This window comes from Phoca vitulina, unplaced genomic scaffold, assembly GCF_004348235.1.
Source record: "Phoca vitulina isolate PV1807 unplaced genomic scaffold, GSC_HSeal_1.0 scaffold37, whole genome shotgun sequence".
NCBI lineage: Eukaryota > Metazoa > Chordata > Mammalia > Carnivora > Phocidae > Phoca > Phoca vitulina.
The window spans coordinates 3,692,518-3,713,230 of NW_022589740.1; the positions used below are offsets into that span (position 1 = coordinate 3,692,518).

The following is a 20,713-nucleotide window of genomic DNA, read 5'->3' on the forward strand; positions in this document are numbered from 1 at the left end:
TCTTTTAAAAGGTAAAGCCAATTTACAAATGTATAATTTCAATCCTAAATACTTAATTATTCGTGCCATTAAATAAATTACTATATTTCCTATGTGATTCCCATATTAGTTTCACACCAAACAAGAGTAATCGTGTGTTCCTTAATATTCCTAATTCCCAGCCCATGTTTAAATTTCCCAAATTATCCCCATAGTCTGTGGTAGCTGCTGTCTTTTCAGTCGGGATCCGATCGAGAGGCAAGCATAGCACTGGATTGTAAAGGCCACATTAAAACTAGAACATCTGGGGGCTCTAAAATAACGTGGGCAGAAAGATGGTCACCAACAGTATTTTACCAAACGTCTCAAAAAGCGTAAAATACCGCGAAGTCAAGAAGCGAGCGCAGAGGACAATGGGAAATGTAGTCGATTCCAGAGGGACCACCGCGCAGCACTCTGGGAACGGGTCCTCTGGCTTTCTTCTGCGCATGTGCTGTCGCCGCCCGCCTCGTCCTCTCTGATCCCCGTCCTAGGAGGAGGTGCACACGTGGGGCGAGAGCGCTGAGTGGCTGGGCTCAGCGCGTGTGGGGAGCCAGCGTGGGGGGCTGGGCTTGTGCGGGGGCGCTGAGTAACACCTGGGAGCAGCTGGGGCGGGGGGGGCTTCCCGAGCCCGGGACGCGCGCCAGGCCCTGCGGTCAGCGTGGGCGGGTGGGGCTGAGCCCGGTCAGAAGCAGGTGCTCGGTGCGGGGCGGGCTGTGCGGGGACCGTGAGCCCGACCCTGCCGGCAGCTCAACCTGGGAAAACCCTTCCCCGCAGCGGGAGGGGAAAGCCGAGGGAAGTGGGTGTGCGGTGGAGCCCGAGTGGGGGAGCCGCAAAGACCAGGTAGATTTCAAGTCCGCCACCTGTAACCGGGGGAAGAGCCACACTTCTGGAAGTGAGGATGGTAATAATAAGGTCAGCTTCTTGGCGCTTCTCTGAGTTAGGTAAGAGGTCACCTGTGAAGCCCGTAGCTGGGTGCCAGGTCCAAGTAGCAGCACACGCTTTGTCCCTGGGGGAAATCTAAGTCTCAGATTAGTGAGATACTAGAGTCTGAGAGGGCCAGCAGGGTGTCCACCGTCCTGTCCCGTTTACTTCGCTCTCTGGGTTCTCTAACGCAAGGAGTAAAATGATACTCCTAGCACAGTGGGTAAAGATGGAGCCTGAGTCTTTTTTCTATGTTAATTTTAATGAAAGAGCAGTGCTTTGTCCGTTCCTATACTCGAATCATTTGTTGTTGTTTTTTCTGTTATTTTTTTAAGTTGATTTAAAAAAAAAAAAAGTGTAGTAACCTGCAGGTTTATGTCCCCGTAACCACTTCAGGGACTCGTGTGGACAGTTTTTGTTGGCTCCGCATGGTCAGTCCATGTCTTTTCAAGGGCCCAAACGCCCTATTCCTGTAGGGAGCCTGCGCCCCATCTGGGATGCTGAGACTTTGTGGAACTGAATGGAGGAGCTGTGAGGCACGCCAGCTCTCTTGACTCCCTCCCCTTTCTTTCCACCCAGCTGAGCCTGAAAATCTCCCAAGAGGTGCAGAAAATGAACACATCTCAGGTGAGCATTTTACTCATTCCTCACTTTGTATTAGGATGGATTTAAGAAGTTTATGAAGAGTCCATACATTCAGAAAAGTAGAAATAGATTTAGATCAAATTAAGCTTTACTTTTTTACAGTTTTACACTGTTTACCATTAATCCTGATTTTTAATGTTAGGATGCGAGTAGGCACCCTTTATCAGTATAAGCAGAGTCCTTCCTATGACAGTTTGCTAAGATGTTGTTTTAGTCATCAACGTGCAAAAGTTATGTTCTAGTTGGCCCAAATGTGGAACTAGAATTTCAAGGTCTGAGGGTGGGCTCAGATTTTATGTTGACAGTGTGCACTAAATCCTGTGAGTTCAGGGAACATATACCCAGTGTTTTGGTCCTTTTGCTTCCGTATATCCAGCTGTCAATTTTTTTTTAATTTTGGATAAATAGTGTATTCCTATGGCCCAGGATACATGCTGAGAAGCCCTACTCCTGCTCGCATCCCTGTTCCTATCTATATGATGTCCTCTGCTGTTTTCGTTGGAACCAACAGTTATGCATACCGTATATTCTTGCTTTATAGTTTGTTTTTTCATAAATACAATTTGGACATTTTTCCATATTGATACTTAAAAAAAATCTTCATTTTTTATATAGCTGCATAGTATTCCATTATGTAAAATACTGATTATTTAGCCAGCCTTCTCTTGAAAGAGACATTTGGGTTGTTGATAATTTTATATGTTTGTATGGGTGAAACTATAGGCTAAGATGGTCAGAGGTTAAATGCTGCTTCATTTTGTTAAATACTGTAGAATTGTCCTCCATAGTGGTTGTTGTATTTGTTTTGCTGCATGTGAAGTGTTTATTCAAAATTGGTATGTTGATAGTAGCAATGTCCACAATAGGCAAAGTACAGAAAGAGCCCAGTTGTCCATCGACAGATGAATGGGTAAAGAAGATGTGGTATAGATATATATATATATATATATATATATATATATATATATATACACACACAATGGAATATTACTCAGCCATCAGAAAATTGAAATCTTGCCATTTGCAACGACGTGGATGGAACTAGAGTATATTAGGCAAAGCGAAATAAGTCAATCAGGAAAAGACAATTATATGGTTTTACTCATATGTGGAATTTAAGACACAAATCAAAGGATCATAGGGAAGGGAGGGAAAAATAAAATAAGATGAAACCAGAGAGGGAGACAAACCATAAGAGACTCTTAACTCTAGGAAACAAACTGAGGGTTGCTGGAGGGGACATGGGTGGGAAGATGGGGTCACTGGGGGATGGGCATTAAGGACGGCACGTGATGTAGTGAGCACTGGGTGTTATATGCAACTGATGAATCACCAAACTCTGCCTCTGAAACTAATAATATACCATATGTTAATTTAATTTAAATTTAATTTAATTTAATTTTTAAAAATTGGTATATTGAGCACCTGTAGTGCTCACTGTGGTAGTTAGTGCGTGAACAGCTGACAAAGATGTCTGCCCTCATGTCACTTACATTCAGGTGATGGGAGGTCGTAAACTTAAGAGACTTTGTTTTTTGATAATTGATACAGAAGAAATAAAACAAGGAACATGTTGTGAGGACCAGTTTTAATTTTAAATAAGTTGATCAGATAGGCTTCTCTGAGAAAATACTTGAAAAAACATTTGACAGTTGTGAGGAAAGAAGACTTTTGGGTATCTACAGAAGAACACTGGAAGCCAAGCGAGCTGCCAGTGCAAGTGCCCTGGGGCAGGGTGGACCAGAGGTCTACAACCAGCAAGAACAGCAGTAGGCCAGCATGGCTGCAGCATGGCTGAATAGGTAAAAGAGGGCAGATCATGTGTGGAATTGAAGGCCATCACACTTTTCACCCACATAATACACTTGAGACCCATCCATGCTGTTGCATCTTTCCGTAGGGTGTCCCATTGTCCGATGATTGGATCTATCACAATTTGTTAATCCATTTGCCCGTTGGTGGACATCTGTGTTCCCACCTTTTGGCTTTGTGAATAAAGCCGCAGTGTGTTCATTTTTCATTCTTTTTTGCATGGACACATATCTTCATTCCTCTTGAGAAAATGATTAAGAGAGCGTGTGGGACACTGGGTTTTGTAGTAAGTGCATGTTTAACATCGTAAGATGCTGCCATACTGTTTTTCAGAGTGGCCGTGCCATTGAGATTTCTAGATGCTCTGAATCCTTGCCAGCATTTGGTATTGTCAGTTTGGGATGAGGAAACAGTGTTGGGTTTTTTTGTTTTTGTTTTTTGGGTTTGTTTTTTGGTTTTTTGGTTTTGGTTTTGGTTTTGGTTTTTTTCAATTTAAGCCACTCCGCTAGGTATGTACAGGTATTTCATTTTGTTTTTAGTTTAATCTGATGTCTGATGATGCTGAACATCATTTCGTTTGCGTATTTGCTATCTTACCTTCCCTGTGGTGAAATATCAGATCTTTTCTCAAATCTTTTGTTGGTTTTTTCTCATTGAGTTTTTCTTATTCCCAGATTTTGAGAGTTGTTTAGATATTCTGATACAGGTCCTTTATTGGGAATGTTTTATGGATGTATTCTAATCCATGACTTATCTTTTCATTTGCTTAATGCTGTCTTCCAAGAACAGACATTTTTAATTGATCAATTTAAAATTTATCAAAATATCAGACTTTATGGGTTGTTTGTTTTTTCTTTCTTTTTTTTGTTTGGTCCCATCTAAGGAATCTTTGCCTAATCTGGGTCACAAATATATTCCTATGTTATCTGTTAAAAGTTTATAGTTATGGATTTTACATTTATGATCAGTTTGAGTTTTTTTTAATTTAAAAAAAAATTTTTTTTAATTTTGTTTATGATACAAGTTGTAGCTGTTCAAGGAAAGTTTTTTTTTTTTTTCTCCCTGTCTTACAGAGCTTTATTACTTCCAGGACCATTTGTTAAGAAGAAGGTACTTTATCTCCATTGAATTGCTTCGGCATCTCTGTTGGAAGTCATTTGACTATGTGTCCCTCTATTTCTGGACTCTGTTCTGTTGTTTTGTGTATCATTTTGCCTTTATCACACTGTCTTGGTTATTGTTTTAATTACATGTTTTAATTAACATGTAATTGATTAATTACGTATCTTGTAATGTAATGTGAGTTCTTCAACTTTGTTCTCTTCAGAATTATTTTGGATATTCTAGGTCCTATCCTTTTCCTTTAAGAATCATTCTATCTCCTAAAAGTTTACTGGGATTTTTGCCTGTGATCATATGAGATCTACAGATCAACTTGGGGAGAACTAACAGAACTGACATTGGAGCATACTGAGCCTTTCAATCCCTGAACACACAATAGCTTTTCATTTAGTGATAAGGTGGGTTAGGAACTATGAAAGTACATGATCTGTTTTACATTTTAGAAGAATCAGTCGCTCCTGTTTAAGAATTGATTCTAGTGGGGCACTGGTTGAAGCAGTGACAATTTAGGAAGCTATTCAGGTGATTCAAGTAAGAATCCATGGTATTAAGTTAGCACTGAGGAGTAGCTTTGCAAATAGAGTGTGCTACCAAAGGTAGGAGTTTTGACAATGGGATAAAAACTTGTTTTTATATCTCAGTTTAGTTTGATGAACATTTTTTTTATGATTTGGGTCCATTTCACTCCCTTTCTTTGAATTGTTTATTCTTTATCCTGATTCTATTTTGTATTTTGATCTTTTACTTATATTTTGAGATTCACCTCTGCCTGTGATGCGGATTGCAGATTTTTCTCTAATATGTTATATTTTGGCCCTGCTTATAATTTCTATCTTTGCCATAAAGAAATTTAATTATTATTGTCATCAACTTTAGCAGCCTTTTCTTTTATGAATTCTGAATTTTGGGTCCTATTTAGGTATTTTCCACTTTCCCCACCAGTCCTGCTAAGATATGATTGATGTGTGATATTGCATTAGTTTAGGATATGCACCAAAATGATTTCATATATGTATATATTGCGAATTGATTGTCACAGTAAGTTTAGTTAACATCTGTCACTTCACATAGTTAGAATTTTTTCCTTGTGATGAAAACTTTTAGAATTCATTCCCTTAGCAACTTTCAGATATACATGCAGTACTGTTAACTATAGTCACCATGCTGTACATTACATGTCCAGAACTTACCTTGTACCTGGAAGTTTGTACCTTTGACTGCCTTCACACAATTCCCCCAGTTACCACTAACCCCCACACCCCGCCTCTGGCAACCACCAGTCTATTTTCTGTTTCTATGAGTTTGGCTTTTTTAGATTCCACATGTAAGTGAGATCGTACAGTGTTTGTCTTTCTACATGTGACTTATGTTACTTAGTACAAGGCCCTCAGTGGCCATCTGTGTTATTGTGAATGTCAGGATTTGTTTCTTTTTTATGGCTGAATAATATATATATGTAATATATATATTATACATATGATATATATGAGATGTATATATATATGATGTTTGTATTATGTATATTACATATATATATTATGCCCCCTTTTTTTTAATCCATTCATCCATTGATGGATGCCTACATTATTTACATGTCCTGGCTATTGTAAATAATGCTGCAATGAATAGGGGTGCAGGTACCTCCTTGAAATAGTTATTTCACTTCCTTTAGATATATATATATATATATTTATATCTCCAGCTACTGCTGGGTCATATGGTAGTTCTATTTTTAATTTTTTGAGTAACTTCCGTATTGTTTTCCATAGTAGCTGCACCAGTTTACTTTCCCACTCACAGTGGACAAAGGTTCCCTTTTCTCTGTATCCTCACCAACACTTGTTGTCTCCTGTCTTTTATATGATAGCCATTCTAACAGGTGTGAGATGGTATCTCATTGTGGTTTTGATTTGCATTTCCCTGGTGATTAGTGGTATAGAGCATCTTTTCATATACCTGCAGGCCATTTAGATTTCTTCCTTGGAAAAATGTCTATTCAGTTCCTCTGTCCATTTTTTTATCAGAATGGAGGTTTTTTGCTACTGAGTTGTATGAGTTCTTATATGAAGAGTTTTGGTTATTAACCCCATATGAGTTTTTCATTTGCAAATATTTTTTTCCCATTTAGAAGGTTACCTTTTCATTCTGGTGATTTTTTTTTTTTTTTTTTTTTGCTGTACAGAAGCTTTTTAGTTTGATGTAGGCCCCCTTGTTTATTTGTGCCTTTGGTATAAATCCAGAAGTCATCACCAAGACCAATGTCAAAAGCTTAACTCTACATTTTATACTAGGAGTTTTATGGCTGCAGGTCTTACATTCAAGTGTTTAATCCACTTTGATTTGATTTTTGTGTATGGTGTAAGAAAGTGGTCCAGTTTAATTTTTTGCCTGTGGCTGTCCAGTTTTCCCAACACTTTAATTGAAGTGACTATCCTTTTACCACTGTATAGTCTTGTCTCTTTTGTCATAAATTAATTGGCCATATTTGTTCTTTTATTTTCGGGCTCTCTGTTCTGTTCCGTTGGTCAGGGTGCCTGTTTTTATGCCAGTACCATACTGATTTGATTACTGTAGCTTTGTAATATCATTTGAAATCAGGGACTGTGATGTCTCCAGCTTTGTTCTTTCACAATATTGCTTGCACTACTTGGGATCTTTTGTGGTTCCATACAAATTTTAGGATTCTTTTTAAAAATATTAATTTTCCCAATACATGAGCATGGAGTATCTTTCCACTTACTCATGTCCTCTTCAATTACTTTCACCAATGTCTTATAATTTTATTGTATAGATCTTTTACCTCCTTGGTTACGTTTATTCCTAGGTTTTTATTCTTTCTGATGGAATTATAAATGGGATTGTATTAATTTCCCTTTCTTATAGTTCACTGTGGTGTAGAGAAACTCTTGATTTTTGAATATTGATTTTTACATACTGCAACTTTACTGAATTTATTAGTTCTGGCAATTTTAGTGGAGTCTTTAGAGTTTTCTATATCTAACATTATGTCACCTGTAAATAGAAACAGTTTTACTTTTTCCTTTACCATTTGGATTCCTTTTTTTTTCTTTCTTTTTGTTTTTCTTACCTAATCGCTCTGGCTAGGACTTCCAGTACTGTGTTGAATAAAAGTGGCAAGAGGGGACATCCTTGCTTTGTTCCTGATCTCAGAGGAAAAGTTTTCAACTTTCCCTCATTGAGTATGATGTTAGCTGTGGGTTTGTCATATATAGCCTTTGTTATGTTGAGGTATATTCCCTTTCTACCCACTTTGTTGAGAGTTTTTATCATGAATGGATATTGGATTTTGTCAGATGCTTTTTCTGCATCTATTGAAATGATCGTATGATTTTTATTCATTTTGTTACTGTGGTGTATCACATGGATTGATTTGTGGGTGTTGAGCCATCTTTGCATACCTAAAATAAGTTCCACTTGATCATGGTGTATGATCCTTTTAATGTATTACTGAGCTAGGTTTGCCAATTTTGTTGAGAATTTTGCATCTGTGTTCATCAGGGATATTGGCCTGTAATTTTCTTACAGTGTCCTTGTCCAGTCTTGGTATCAGGAATGCTGGCTTCATAAAATTAGTTTCAAAGTGTTCCCTCCTCGTGTTATTTTTTGGAAGAGTTTGAGAAGGTTTGGTATTCTTCTTTAAATGATTAGTAGAATTCACCAGTGAAGCCATCTGGTCCTGGGCTTTTGCTTATTGGGAGGTTTTGATTACTGATTCAGTCTTCTTGCTAGTAATCAGTCTGTTCAGATTTTCTAGATTATCCAGTTTGTTGGTGTATAATTGTTCATAGTAGTCTCTTGTGAACCTTTGCATTATTTTGTGTTATCAGTTGTAATGTCTCCTCTTTCGTTTCTTTTTTTTTTTAGATTTATTGATTTATTTTAGAGAGAGAGTGTGCAAGCAGGGGGGAGGGGCAGAGGGCGAGGAAGAGAGAGACTCCTCAAGCAGACTCCCCACTAAGCACAGATCCCGATGTGGGGCTCCATCCCAGGACCCTGAGATCATGACCTGAGCCAAAATCAACAGTTGACACTTAACTGACTGAGCCACCTAGGTACCCCTCTCCTCTTTCATTTCTAAATTTGTTTATTTATTTGCATCCTCTCTCTTAGTTTCCTGAGTCTAGCTACAGGTTTGTCTATTTTGTTTGTCTTTGGAAAGAATAGCTCTTGGTTTCCTTGGTCTTTTCTATTGTCTTTTTAGTTTCTATTTCATTTACTTCCACTCTGGTCTTTTTATTACCTTAAAGTGTAAAGTGAGATTGCTTATTTGAAATCTTTGTTTATTAATGTAGGCATTTATCACCATGAATTCCCCTCTTAAAACAGCTTTTGCCATGTCTCGTAAGTTTTAGTATGTTGTATTTCCATTTTCATTTGTCTCAAAATATTTTTTGATTTCTCATTTTATTTCTTCTTTGACCCATTGGTTGGTTGGTAGCATGTTGTTTAATATCCACATATTTGTGCATTGTCTGGAGTAATTTCAGTTTATTTCTAGTTTTATACCATTGTAGTCAGAGAAGATGCTTGATATGATTTCAGTCTTCTTAAATTTATTAAGATTTGTTTTGTGGCCTAACATATGATGTATCCTGGAGAATGTTTCCAAGTGCACCCAAAAAGAATGTGTATTTTCCTGCTTTTAGATGGAATGTTTCTAAATGTCTGTTAAGTCCATTTGGTATAACATGTAGTTTGTCTTATGTTTCCTTACTGATTTTCTTCCTGGATGATCTATCCATTGTTGCAGGTGGTATATTGCAGTCCCAGCCTATTACTGTATCCCTGTCTATTTCTACCTTCAGATCTATTAATTTCTTTATAATATTAGGTCTTCCTGTGTTGGGCATAAATATTTACAAAGGTTACATCCTCTTGTTGGATTGATCCCTTATCATTATATAATTGCCTTCTTTGTTTCTTGTTATAGTCTTTGTCTTAAAGTTTGTTTTGTTTGTTGTAAGTATAGCTATCCTTGTTTTCTTTTTAATTACATTTGCATGGAATATCTTTTGCATCTCTTCACTCTCAGTCTATGTGTCCTTAAAGCCGAAGTGAGTCTTTTGTAGGTGGCATGTAGTTGTAACCTTAAAAAAAAAAAATCTATTTGGCCACTTTCTTTTGATTAGAGAATTTAGTCCATTTATATTAAAATAACTATTTATAGTTATGTCCCTTCTGTTGCCATTTGTTCATTGTTTTTCTGGCTTTTGGTAATTCCTTTGTTCCTTTCTTCTCTTTGTCCATTCCTTGTGATTTGGTGATTTGGTGTAGTGGTATGCTTTGATTTATCTTTTGGTTTTCTAAAGGTTTTTGCTTGTGGTTACCATGAGGGTTATGTGAAACATGTTACATTTATAACAGTCTGTTTCAAGCTGATAACCAATTAATTTTGAATGCATACCTCAGCTCTGCATTCTTATTTTGACCCTGACATTATGTTTTTGATGTCACAATTACATCTTTTTACCTTGTTTATCAGTAACAAATTATCATAGTCATAGTTATTACTATTGTCTTTTAACCTTTGTTGTAGATTTATAAGTGATTCACCCACCACCATTACATTATTTCTTTGAATAAGCTTTCTGCTCCTTTCCAGTTCTCTTCTCCTTCTGGGACCCCCTATAATGCAAATATAGTCTACTTGAAGGTTTCGCATAATTCCTTTAAGCTATTTTCATTCCCTTTCATTCTTTTTCCTGTACTGCTTCTTAATTGTTGAATTCCACTGCCCTGTTACTGAGTTCACTGATCCTCTGCTTGACCGAGGCTACTGTTAAACCCCTCTATTGAAGCTTTTAGTTCAGTTACTGTATTCTTCAGCTCTATATCTGCTAATTTCTCATATTTTCTATCTCTTCCTTAGAATTTTCACTTTATTTATGCATTGTTTTCCTGACCTCAGTGAGAATCCTAATGACCATTACTTTGAACTCTATCAGGTACCTCACTAATCTTTTTTAATTATTATTATTATGTTTAGTTAGCCACTGTATAATACATCATTAGTTTTTGATGTGGTGTCAGTGATTCATTAGTTGTGTGTAACACCCGGTAGTCATCACAACACGTGCCCTCCTTAATGCCCATCACCCTTTTACACCCCCCCCGGCTCCTCCCCTCTGAAACCCTCAGTTTGTTTCCCAGGGTCCATAGTCTCTCATGGTTCATCCCCCTCTCTGATTTCTCCCCCTTCAGATTTCCCTCCCTTCCCCTATGGTCCTCCAAGCTATTGCTCATGTTCCACATAGGAGTGAAACCGTATGATAATTGTCTTTCTCTGCTTGAATTACTTCACTTAGCGTAATCCCCTCCAGTTCCATCCATGTTGATGCAGATGGTGGGTATTCATCCTTTCTGATGGCTGAATAATATTCCGTTGTATATATGGACCACATCTTCTTTATCCATTCGTCTGTTGAAGGGTGTCTCAGCTCCTTCCACTGTTTGGCTGTTGTGGACATTACTGCTATGAACACTGGGTGCATGTGCCCCTTCTTTTCACTACATCTGTATCTTTGGGGTAAATGCCCAGTAGTGCAATTGCTGGGTCATAGGGTAGCTCTATTTTTAACATCTTGAGGAACCTCCATACTGTTTTCCAGAGTAGATATACCAGCTTGCATTCCCACCAACAGTGTAAGAGGGTTCCCCTTTCTCCACATCCTCGCCAACATTTGTTGTTTCCTGTTTTGTTAATTTTTGCCATTCTAACTGGTGTAAGGTGGTATCTCATTGTGGTTTTGATTTGTATTTCCCTGATGGCTAGTGATGTTGAGCATTCTTTTATGCATCTGTTAGCCATTTGCATGTGTCTGTTTGGAGAAGTGTCTGTTCATGTCTTCTGCCCATTTTTTGACTGGGTTATTTGCTTTTTGGGTGTTGAGTTTGAGAAGTTCTTTATAGATCTTGAATATCAGCCCTTTATCTGTAGTGTCATTTGCAAATATCTTCTCCCATTCTGTGCAGTTCAGCAGTGTGGCAGGATACAAAATCGATGCACAGAAATTAGTTGCTTTTCTATACACTAACAATGTAACTGTAGAAAGAGAAATTAAGGAATCGACTCCATTTACAATAGCAACAAAAAACATAAGATACCTAGGAATAAACCTAACCAAAGAGGTAAAGGATCTATACTCTAGAAACTACTGAACACTTATGAAAGAAATTGAGGAAGACACAAAAAGATGGAAGAACATTCCATGCTCATGGATCGGAAAAATAAACATTGTTAAAATGTCTACCCTATGTGGAGAAAGGGGAACCCTCCTACACTGTTCGTGGGAATGCAAGCTGGTGCAGCCACTCTGGAAAACAGTATGGAGTTTCCTCAAAAAGTTGAAAATTGAGCTACCCTATGATCCAGCAATTGCACTATTAGATATTTACCCCAAAGATACAAATGTAGTGAACCAAAGGGGTACATGCACCACAATGTTTATAGCAGCAATGTCCACAATAGCCAAACTATGGAAACAGCCTAGATGTCCATCAACAGATGAATGGATAAAGAAGATGTGGTGTGTATATATGATGGAATATTATGCAGCCATCTAAAAATGAAATCTTGCCATTTGCGACGATGTGGATGGAACTAGAGGGTATTATGCTAAGTGAAATAAGTCTGTCAGAGAAAGACAGTTATCATATGATCTCACTGATATGAGGAACTTGAGAAACAAGACAGAATCATAGGGGAAGGGAGGGAAAAATGAAACAAGACGAAATCAGAGAGGGAGACAACCATAAGAGACTCTTAATCTCAATAATCAAACTAAGGGTTGCTGGAGGGGAGGGGGGTGGGAGGGATGGGGTGGCTGGATGATGGACATTGGAGAGGGTATGTGCTATGGTGAGTGTTGTGAATTGTGTTAGACTGATGAATCACAGACCTGTACCCCTGAAACACATAATACACTATATGTTAATAAAAAAAAAAAATGTCTATCCTGCCCAGAGAAATCTACACTTTCAATGCCATCCCTGTTAAAATACCATTGGCATTTTTCAAGGAGGTGGAACAAACAATCCTAAAATTTGTATGGAACCAGAAAAGGCTCTGAATCACCAAGGGAATGTTGAAAAAGAAAAACAAAGCTGAGGGCATCACGTTGCCACCTGATTTCAAGCTCTATTACAAAGCTGTGATCACCAAGACAGCATGGTATTGGCAGAAAAACAGACACATAGATCAATGAAACAGAATAGAGAGCCCAGGGGCGCCTGGGTGGCTCAGTCGTTAAGCGTCTGCCTTCGGCTCAGGTCATGATCCCAGGGTCCTGGGAACGAGCCCTGCATCAGGCTCCCTGCTCGGCAGGAAGCCTGCTTCTCCCTCTCCCACTCCCCCTACTTGTGTTCCCTCTCTCACTGTGTCTCTCTCTGTCAAATAAATAAATAAATAATCTTAAAAAAAAAAAAGAATAGAGAGCCCAAAAATGGACCCTCAACTCTGTGGTCAACTAATCTTTGACAAAGCAGGAAAAAATATGCAATGGAAAAAAGACAGTCTCTTCAGTAAATGGTGCTGGGAAAATTGGACAGCCACATGCAGAAGAATGAAACTGGACCATTCTCTTACACCACACACAAAGATAAGCTCAAATTGGATGAAAGACCTCAGTGTGAAACAGGAATCCATCAAAATCCTAGAGGAGAACATAGGCAGTAACCTCTTTGACATTGGCCACAGCAACTTCTTTCAAGACACGTCTCCAAAGGCAAGGGGAACAAAAGCAAAAATGAACTTTTGGGACTTCATCAAGATAAAAAGCTTCTGCACAGCAAAGGAAATAGTCAACTAATCTTCTTTTCATTAAGGACATTTTTGAGGTTTTATCTTGTTCTTTCATTTGGACCATATTCCTGTTTCTTCATTTTCCTTCTCTGTGTTGGTTTATGCACATTAGAAAAAACAGCCACTTCTTCCAGTCTTGACAGTGGCCTAGTGTAGAAGATGGACCTTATCATTCAGCCCAGCCCACACCCTTGGTTGTCTCTCAAATCTTTGTGATGGTCCCACCTGTTTCCTTTGTTCTTAGTGGTTACCAGTAGCAGAGGGTGTACCAAGATCCATTTTGATGTGGGTATTTTCTTATTCACTCAATATATAGGAGTTGGCTCAGCTGTTCTCTTGATTTCTTTGTGAGGAAGCTGCTCCATGTGTAGCTGTAGATTTGGTGTGTCTGTGGGAGGAGGTGAGACAGGAACTTGCTATGTCACCAACTTGACCAGAACCCTCCATTTCCCAGTCTTACATTATAATAGAAACTTTCCATGTTGTGTTCTAGAACTCGATTAATTTTATTTTTTACATTTATATGTTTGGTCCACTCTAATTTTACCTTGTTCAGTGGTATGAGGTATAGATCTAACTTTCTTACCCCTCACTGCTATTTAATTATCCCTATGCCATTTTTGAAAGTTTATATTTTTTCCAAAAATAAAAGATGCCATCCTTTTTCTCCTTCAAAAATCACCTGTATTTTAGTCATTTTTAACTTTCTCTTCTGCTCCATGGTCATTCAAGCTCATCATCTATTAAAACTTGACAAAGTTTGAATATCAAGTACAACAAATACATCATCATTGTTCTTAAACATTTTCTGGCTATGTATGCTTTTTTAGCTTTCCATATGAATTTTCAAGCCAAGATAAGTAAGCTGTGTGTGTGTATGGTTAATAAATAATGAAGAAGATACATTTATTTGAAATTCTAGTTTGAATTAACAATTTAAAAAATCAACATAATTCATTGTATTAACACCAAAGGAAAGAAAGCATGATCATACTGTTGGATGTAGGAAATAAATTTTAGAATATTAAAATTTCCAGAGCGCCTGGGTGTCTCAGTCAGTTAAGCGTATGACCGTTGATTTGGGGTCAGCTCATGATCTCAGGATCATGGGATCGAGTCCTGCATCAGGCTCCATGCTCAGCATGGAGGCTGCTGCTGCTTCTCCCTCTGCTCTCCCTGCTCACACACTCACACTCTCTCTCTCTTTCTATCAAGTAAATGAAATCTTTTTAAAAAGAATATTAAAATTTCTAGCATTCTAGGAATGAAAGAATCTTCCTTATTTTTATAAGCTGTATCTATCAAAAACTTTTAAAAAATATTTGTAATTCATAGTTCACTAGGAAAACTTTTCCTGGGAAGAAAAATGTTGGCAGTCTTAGCCAGTGAAATAAGGCAAAAAAAAAAAAGAAAAAAAAATTCAAAGATCGGAAAGCAAGAAATAAATAATTTCCCCAGTGTTTATAGATGATATGATTGCTGATGTAGAAAATCTACATGTATCTATAGGTAAATTATTAGAATTAATGATACAAGATCAGTATGAAAAATTAGGAATTTATGCAGATAAAAATTTATATCTGTGTCATCAAGAAACACTTAGAAAATGAAATTTCTAAATTTGATGTCTTTAAATATCAAATGCCAGAAAACTCTCTTCTCCCTTTGACTGTCTTATCCACACTGATAGCCTCTGAATTATTTCTCCCACCTGATGTAGATTTTCTTCATATAGTCTGCTCCAAACACAAATCGAGCATCTTCAGTATTGTCTCATTGTTCTTCGATGAATTGCTCTGCCAAGCGTTCACCCCAGCATCCTGATGATTCTAAGTGTTGCCGAATTTGACCCTGGTCATTTCTCTGAGTCTGCTTTGTCCATTTTCTCTTACCACCAATAATAAACTTTTCCCCTGCCTTCTTGGTTTATTCTTCTTCTGGTAAATATTGGTATTCTCTCAAATTCAGTTTTGTATCTTTTTTCCCCTCAACTTATATGTCCTGTCTGAGCCAGCAGATTCTGTATTATGATTTCAGTTATCACCTTAGTGACTAATGTCCTTTACAATCCTTATCTTTATTGTAGACTTCATATGCTACAAAATCACGTAACCAGCTATGCAGTGGATAACTTTTCTGTGTGTCCTCACGTATTTTGAGTACAACATAAACAAGATGTGCCTCGCTGTGATCCTCTACCCAACCCTCTTTACCTCTTTTTCCAGTTTCAGTATATAGCATCAGCATCTGCCCCTTTGGTTATGCTGCTTCTCTGTGGAACTGACCAAGAAATCAGTGTTTCTTTCTCTTGGAGAATTAGTTTCCTATGTTTCTTTCCCATTGCTTTGCCTTAATATAGGTGGGCTGCTCTTAAATTGATCTCTTCTGTTTTGCTGCTTAAAACACTCCACTCTTCCCCTAGATCACTTCTAAAATAAATATGTAGTTATGTGTAGATATATCCAAGGCTCACATTAGCCCCTTCATTGATTCCCCGTTACCCTAGCAGAAGACTCTGAGTAGGAGTGTTGTATACCCTAGAGAGGCTTAGGACAAAACATTAGTATAGGATAAAATATTAGAAAGATCTTTTTTTTAGTAACTTTATCTAAACAAAAAAATCCCACTAAACATTATAAGTATCAAGTTAACAGATGGTGCATGTATATAATTTATAAGTAATAGCAAATGAATGAGGGCATGAGAATATTTGTATTCATTATGTATCCCCAAAATGGAAGACAGAGTTAAGGCCATGACAGGCATCCTTTGTAACATGTTGTTTTAAGCTCTACAGTAAACATGATAGAATTAGTTGCAAAGGTATTTTCCATGTCCCCTGTTCAGATTGAACAGAAATGTGCAATTACAGGTATCCGTGTCATTCAAGGATGTGACTGTGGAGTCCACCCAGGAAGAAGGGCAGAAAATAGGCCGCACTCAGCGGACTCTGTACCGAGAGGTGATGCTGGAGAAATACAGCCACCTCGTCTCCATGGGTGAGTTTACCTTATTTGTCTGACTCTCAGATACAACCTGTTTCTTTCTTTTTTTTTCATCACTTTATTGGGGTGTAATTAACCAAAAATTAGACTCAGCAGTTCTCTAGATATAATTTGATAAGTTTTGAGGAATGTATTCAGTTGATTGTCACCACCCACATCGTGATATGGACTACTTCCATCACCCTAAAATGTTTTGTTTCCTGTTCCAGCCATTTCCCTCCTCCTGCTTTCACCACTTAAACTACTGATCCACTCTCCGTTGTAATAGTTTTGCCTTTTCTAGAGATTCATACAAATGGAATCATACAGTACATATTCTTTTTCCTTTACTTCTTTCACCGAAAATAATTATTTTAAGATTCAGGCATGTTTTGTGTGTCAGTTTATTCTTTATATTAGTAGTATCCTTTTGAATACATATTGTCATTTTCAAATTTGGCGCCATAGGAGTAAGGCTTCTACAAACATTCCAGTACAAGTTTTTGGGCAGACATGTTTTCATTTCTCTTGTGTGAAGACATAGGAGCGGTTTTCCTGGGTCTTACAGTAAAGGTATTTGTAACTTTTTATAAGTAACTGCCAAATGTTTCCGAAGTGACTGCGCTATTTTCATGCCCATCAGCAAGATACGAGAGTTCTAGCTGAGCCACATTCTCACCTAAACCTTAGGTATTATAATTTCAACCAGTTCAGTTGGGTCAGGTTACATCTTACTGGATTTTAATTTACAATTCCGTGGTGAAAAATGATGATGGGCATCTTTTCATGTGTATTTTGGCTATTTGCATATCTTTTGTGAGGTGTCTCCTCAAATCTTTAACTCACATCTTTTTCTATCTTTTTTTTTTTTTTTTTTGGTCTTAACTGGGTTGAAAGAATTCTTTATGTAATAGAGGTGACCATTATAAGATAAATGTTTTCTGAACCTCTTTTTCCCCATCTGTGGCTCACCTTTTTCTTAACAGTGTCTCTTGAAAGACAGATTTTCATCTTGAAGTCATATTATTTTGTGTTCTTTTATGTCTTATGCTGTTTTCCCTCCTTTTTAAGACATCTTTGCCTAACAAAAAGGTCAGTGAGATTTTTTCTGCTATGTTAAGTTTTATGTTTTCCAATTAGGTTTTCTATATGGTGTTAAGTACGATTGTGCTACTTTTGTGCATCTCATGGTCCACTCCAACAGCACTGTTCGCTGCAGAGATTACCCTTCCCCTGTTCAATTGCCTTGGTAGCTTTTCCCAATTAAATTGGCCATATGTACACATATTTATTTCTGGAATACATTCTATTTCATTGAACCTACTGTCTAGCTTTATGGTAACACCACACACTTTTCATTAATATACCCGTGTGTTAACTATTGAAATAAGTTAAGGTGAGTCTAACTTAACTTTTTTTCAAATTTATATTAGTAGTTACTTGTTCTTTGCCTTTCCACATCAACTTTAGAAGCACTTACCATTTTTTTCTTAAAAATTGCTGAGATTATGATCAGGATTGCCCTGAATCTATAGATCTCTCCTTTCATTTGGCTTTTTAAATTTTCCTTCCCATTATTTGTTTTCATCTTACACTTACGCTTTACACTTCATGATTAGATATATCAATAGCTTTCATGATTTTAATATTTTAAGTGATATCTTTAATTTCAATTACTAATTTTGGGGAAAATGTCAAAATACAAGTAATTTATTTGTATTAACATCATATCTCATAATATTATCAACCTCATTATTTGTAGTACATGTTTTGAAAATTCCATGATATGTTTTATGTATATAATAATGTCATCTATGAATAAAGATTTTTTCCAGTCTTTATGCTACTTATTTCTCTTTATGAAACTGGTTAAGACTTGCAATATAATGTATACTGAATATAAATGATGAGAGAAGACAACTTTGTCTTGTTCCTAATCTGAAGGGCAAAACATTCAGTCATTTACAAAGTTTTCTTTTTATTATGCTTTCTTTTCTTTTTTGTTCCCCCAATCACTTTAGGTTTTTTTTTTTTAATTTTTCAAATATTTAATACCCCCTTCACCCATTTTCCCCAACCCCCATCCATTACCACTGACAACCCCCAATCTGTTCTTTGTATCTACAAACTTGGTTTTTTTGTTTGTTTGCTGGGATTTTGTTTTGTTTTTAAGATTCCACATATATGTGAGATTGTATGGTATTTGTCTTTCTCTGATTGCCTAATTTTACTTAGCATAATGCCCTTGAGATCCAGCCATTTATTGCAAGTGGCAAGATTTCATTTGTTTTTCTGACTGAATAATATTCTGTTGTGTATATATATCATGATTTCTTTAACCATTAATCCATCAATGGACACTCAGGTTATTTTCATATCTTCACTATTGTAAAATAATTCCTCGAAGAAAAATGGGGTGCATGTATCTTTTTGAGTTAGTGTTCTTGTTTTTTTCGTATAAATACCCAGGAGCGGAATTGCTAGATCATATGATAGTTGTATTTTCAATTTTTTGAGAAACTCCATACAATTTTCCCCAGTGGCTGCACTAATTTACATTCCAACCAACAGTGCACAAATGTTCCCTTTCTCAGTATCCTCACCAACATTTATTATTTCTTATCTGTTTGATACTAGCCATTCTAACAGGTGTGAAGTGATATCTCATTGTGGTTTTGATTTACACTTCCCTGATGATTAATGATATTGAGCATCTTTTCATATGTCTGTTAGTTATCTATAAGTATTCTTGGAAAAATATCTATTCAGATCTTCTGCCCGTTTTTAAGTTGGATTGTTCGGTTTTTTGCTCTTGAGTTGTATGAGTTCCTTATATATTTTGGATATTAACTCTCTATCAGATGTATGATTTGTACATATCTTCTCCCATTCAGTACATGGCCTTTTCATTCTGCTGATGGTTTCCTTTGTTGTGCAGAAATTTTTTAGTTTGATATAATTCCACTCTATTTCTGTTTTTGTTCCCTTCGCTTTTGGTGTCATATTAAAAAAAATCTTTACCAAGCTCTGTGTCAGCTTACTGAGTATGTTTTCTTCAAGGAGTTTTTTGATTTCGGGTCTTACATTAAATCTTTATTCCATTTAATGTTAATTTCTGTGTATGGTGTAAGATTGTGGTTTGGTCTCATTCTTTTGCATGTGGCTGTCCAGTTTTCCCAGCACTATATATGAAGAGACTGTCCTTTTCCTTTTGTATATTCCTGGCTGCTTTGTCTTAAATTAATTGACCATATATGTGTGGGTTTATTTCTGGGATCTCTATTCTGTTCCATTTCTCTGTGAGTCTGTTTTTATGCCAATATCATACTATTTTGAGTACTATAGCTTTGTGATACAGTTTCAAGAAAAGGAGTGTTATGCCTTCAGCTTCGTTTTTCTTCCTCTAGATTGCTTAGCCTGTTTGAGATCTTCTGTGGTTTCATACAAATTTTGGGATTGTTTGTCATATCTCTTTGAAGAATGCCATTGGACGCATGTAAAACTCCCCCCGGGAGACACAAGTGCTCTGGAGAATGGCAGAGGGGCAGCAAGATCGTGTCTGCCCCCCGAGGTTTCTGAAAGGGAGTAGAGTCAGCCTTGGATGTGTGTTTCATGAAGAGCCTGCCTCTCATGTCACAGCCGTGATGATTAGCTAATAAGCTTCTTTCACAGAAGGATTGAGCTTCTGGGTGTGTTGCCTCATGCTGTGCCCTAGGGGTGGTGACTGTTTAAGAAATCTTTGGTGGTGACAGTCCTGTGGGACCTATGGGTTTAAGCCCCACCACACCTGGGCCTGGAGATGTGAGGTGACCCAGGCAGCAGCCGCACAGTTTGGTGGGCCAGCAATGGTGTGAGCTCCTTGCTGGGTGGCACCAATTCTTATATCCCCATGGAACCAGGAACACAAGCTTTTCTGGTCTGCAGAGCCATGTGATCAGGAGGGATCCCCTGTGTGGCAGCTGTAAAAATTAGGGCACCAGATGCATATAAAAGTTCCATCCTGGGAGATGCTGGTGCTCTGGAGCACCATATAGGGAGAAGGCAGAGGTGGTGTCTATCAGTCTCCATTCTCAGAGAGTTCCAGCCCGCTCCTAGATGTGTGTGCTCAATTAGGTGCCTGTCCATTAGGACAGTGCTTTAATATAAGTAGGTGAGCCTCCTTCACTTGAAGTCTAGGCGCCATCGACTGCCTCTGTGCTGCACCCTGGGGTGGGTGAATCCAAGCACAAGGGCCTTTTCTAAAGAGCCATTTCTCAGGTCACCAGATTCGTGGGTCTCAGGACACAGTCCCCCATTGATTTTCAAAGTTCTGTGTATCAAGGGCTCATCTCTCTGGTGCAGATCTTAAAAGTCAGAGTTCCTCATGTAGGATTTGAACTGTTTGCTT

General features: G+C 37.6%; 1 protein-coding gene across 9 annotated transcripts in view; it reads left to right on the top strand.

Annotated features, from left to right (window-relative positions):
• Positions 1-471: 471 nt before the first annotated feature.
• Positions 472-20,713, top strand: part of LOC116646694 (zinc finger protein 782-like) — a 38,291-nt gene continuing 18,049 nt past the window's right edge. For 3 of the 9 annotated variants that reach the window (XR_004302164.1, XM_032427570.1, XM_032427578.1), the window contains exons 1-3: positions 481-962; positions 1,522-1,569; positions 16,215-16,341. Coding sequence is in view for 8 of the 9 variants with exons in the window: in XM_032427578.1 (XP_032283469.1) it covers positions 920-962; positions 1,522-1,569; positions 16,215-16,341 (218 nt within the window). In the remaining variant the exon portion in view is untranslated. Of the gene's footprint in view, positions 963-1,235; positions 1,570-16,049; positions 16,342-20,713 lie in introns of those variants that run through there. The other 6 variants (XM_032427574.1, XM_032427571.1, XM_032427573.1 and 3 more) reach the window with 6 other exon arrangements.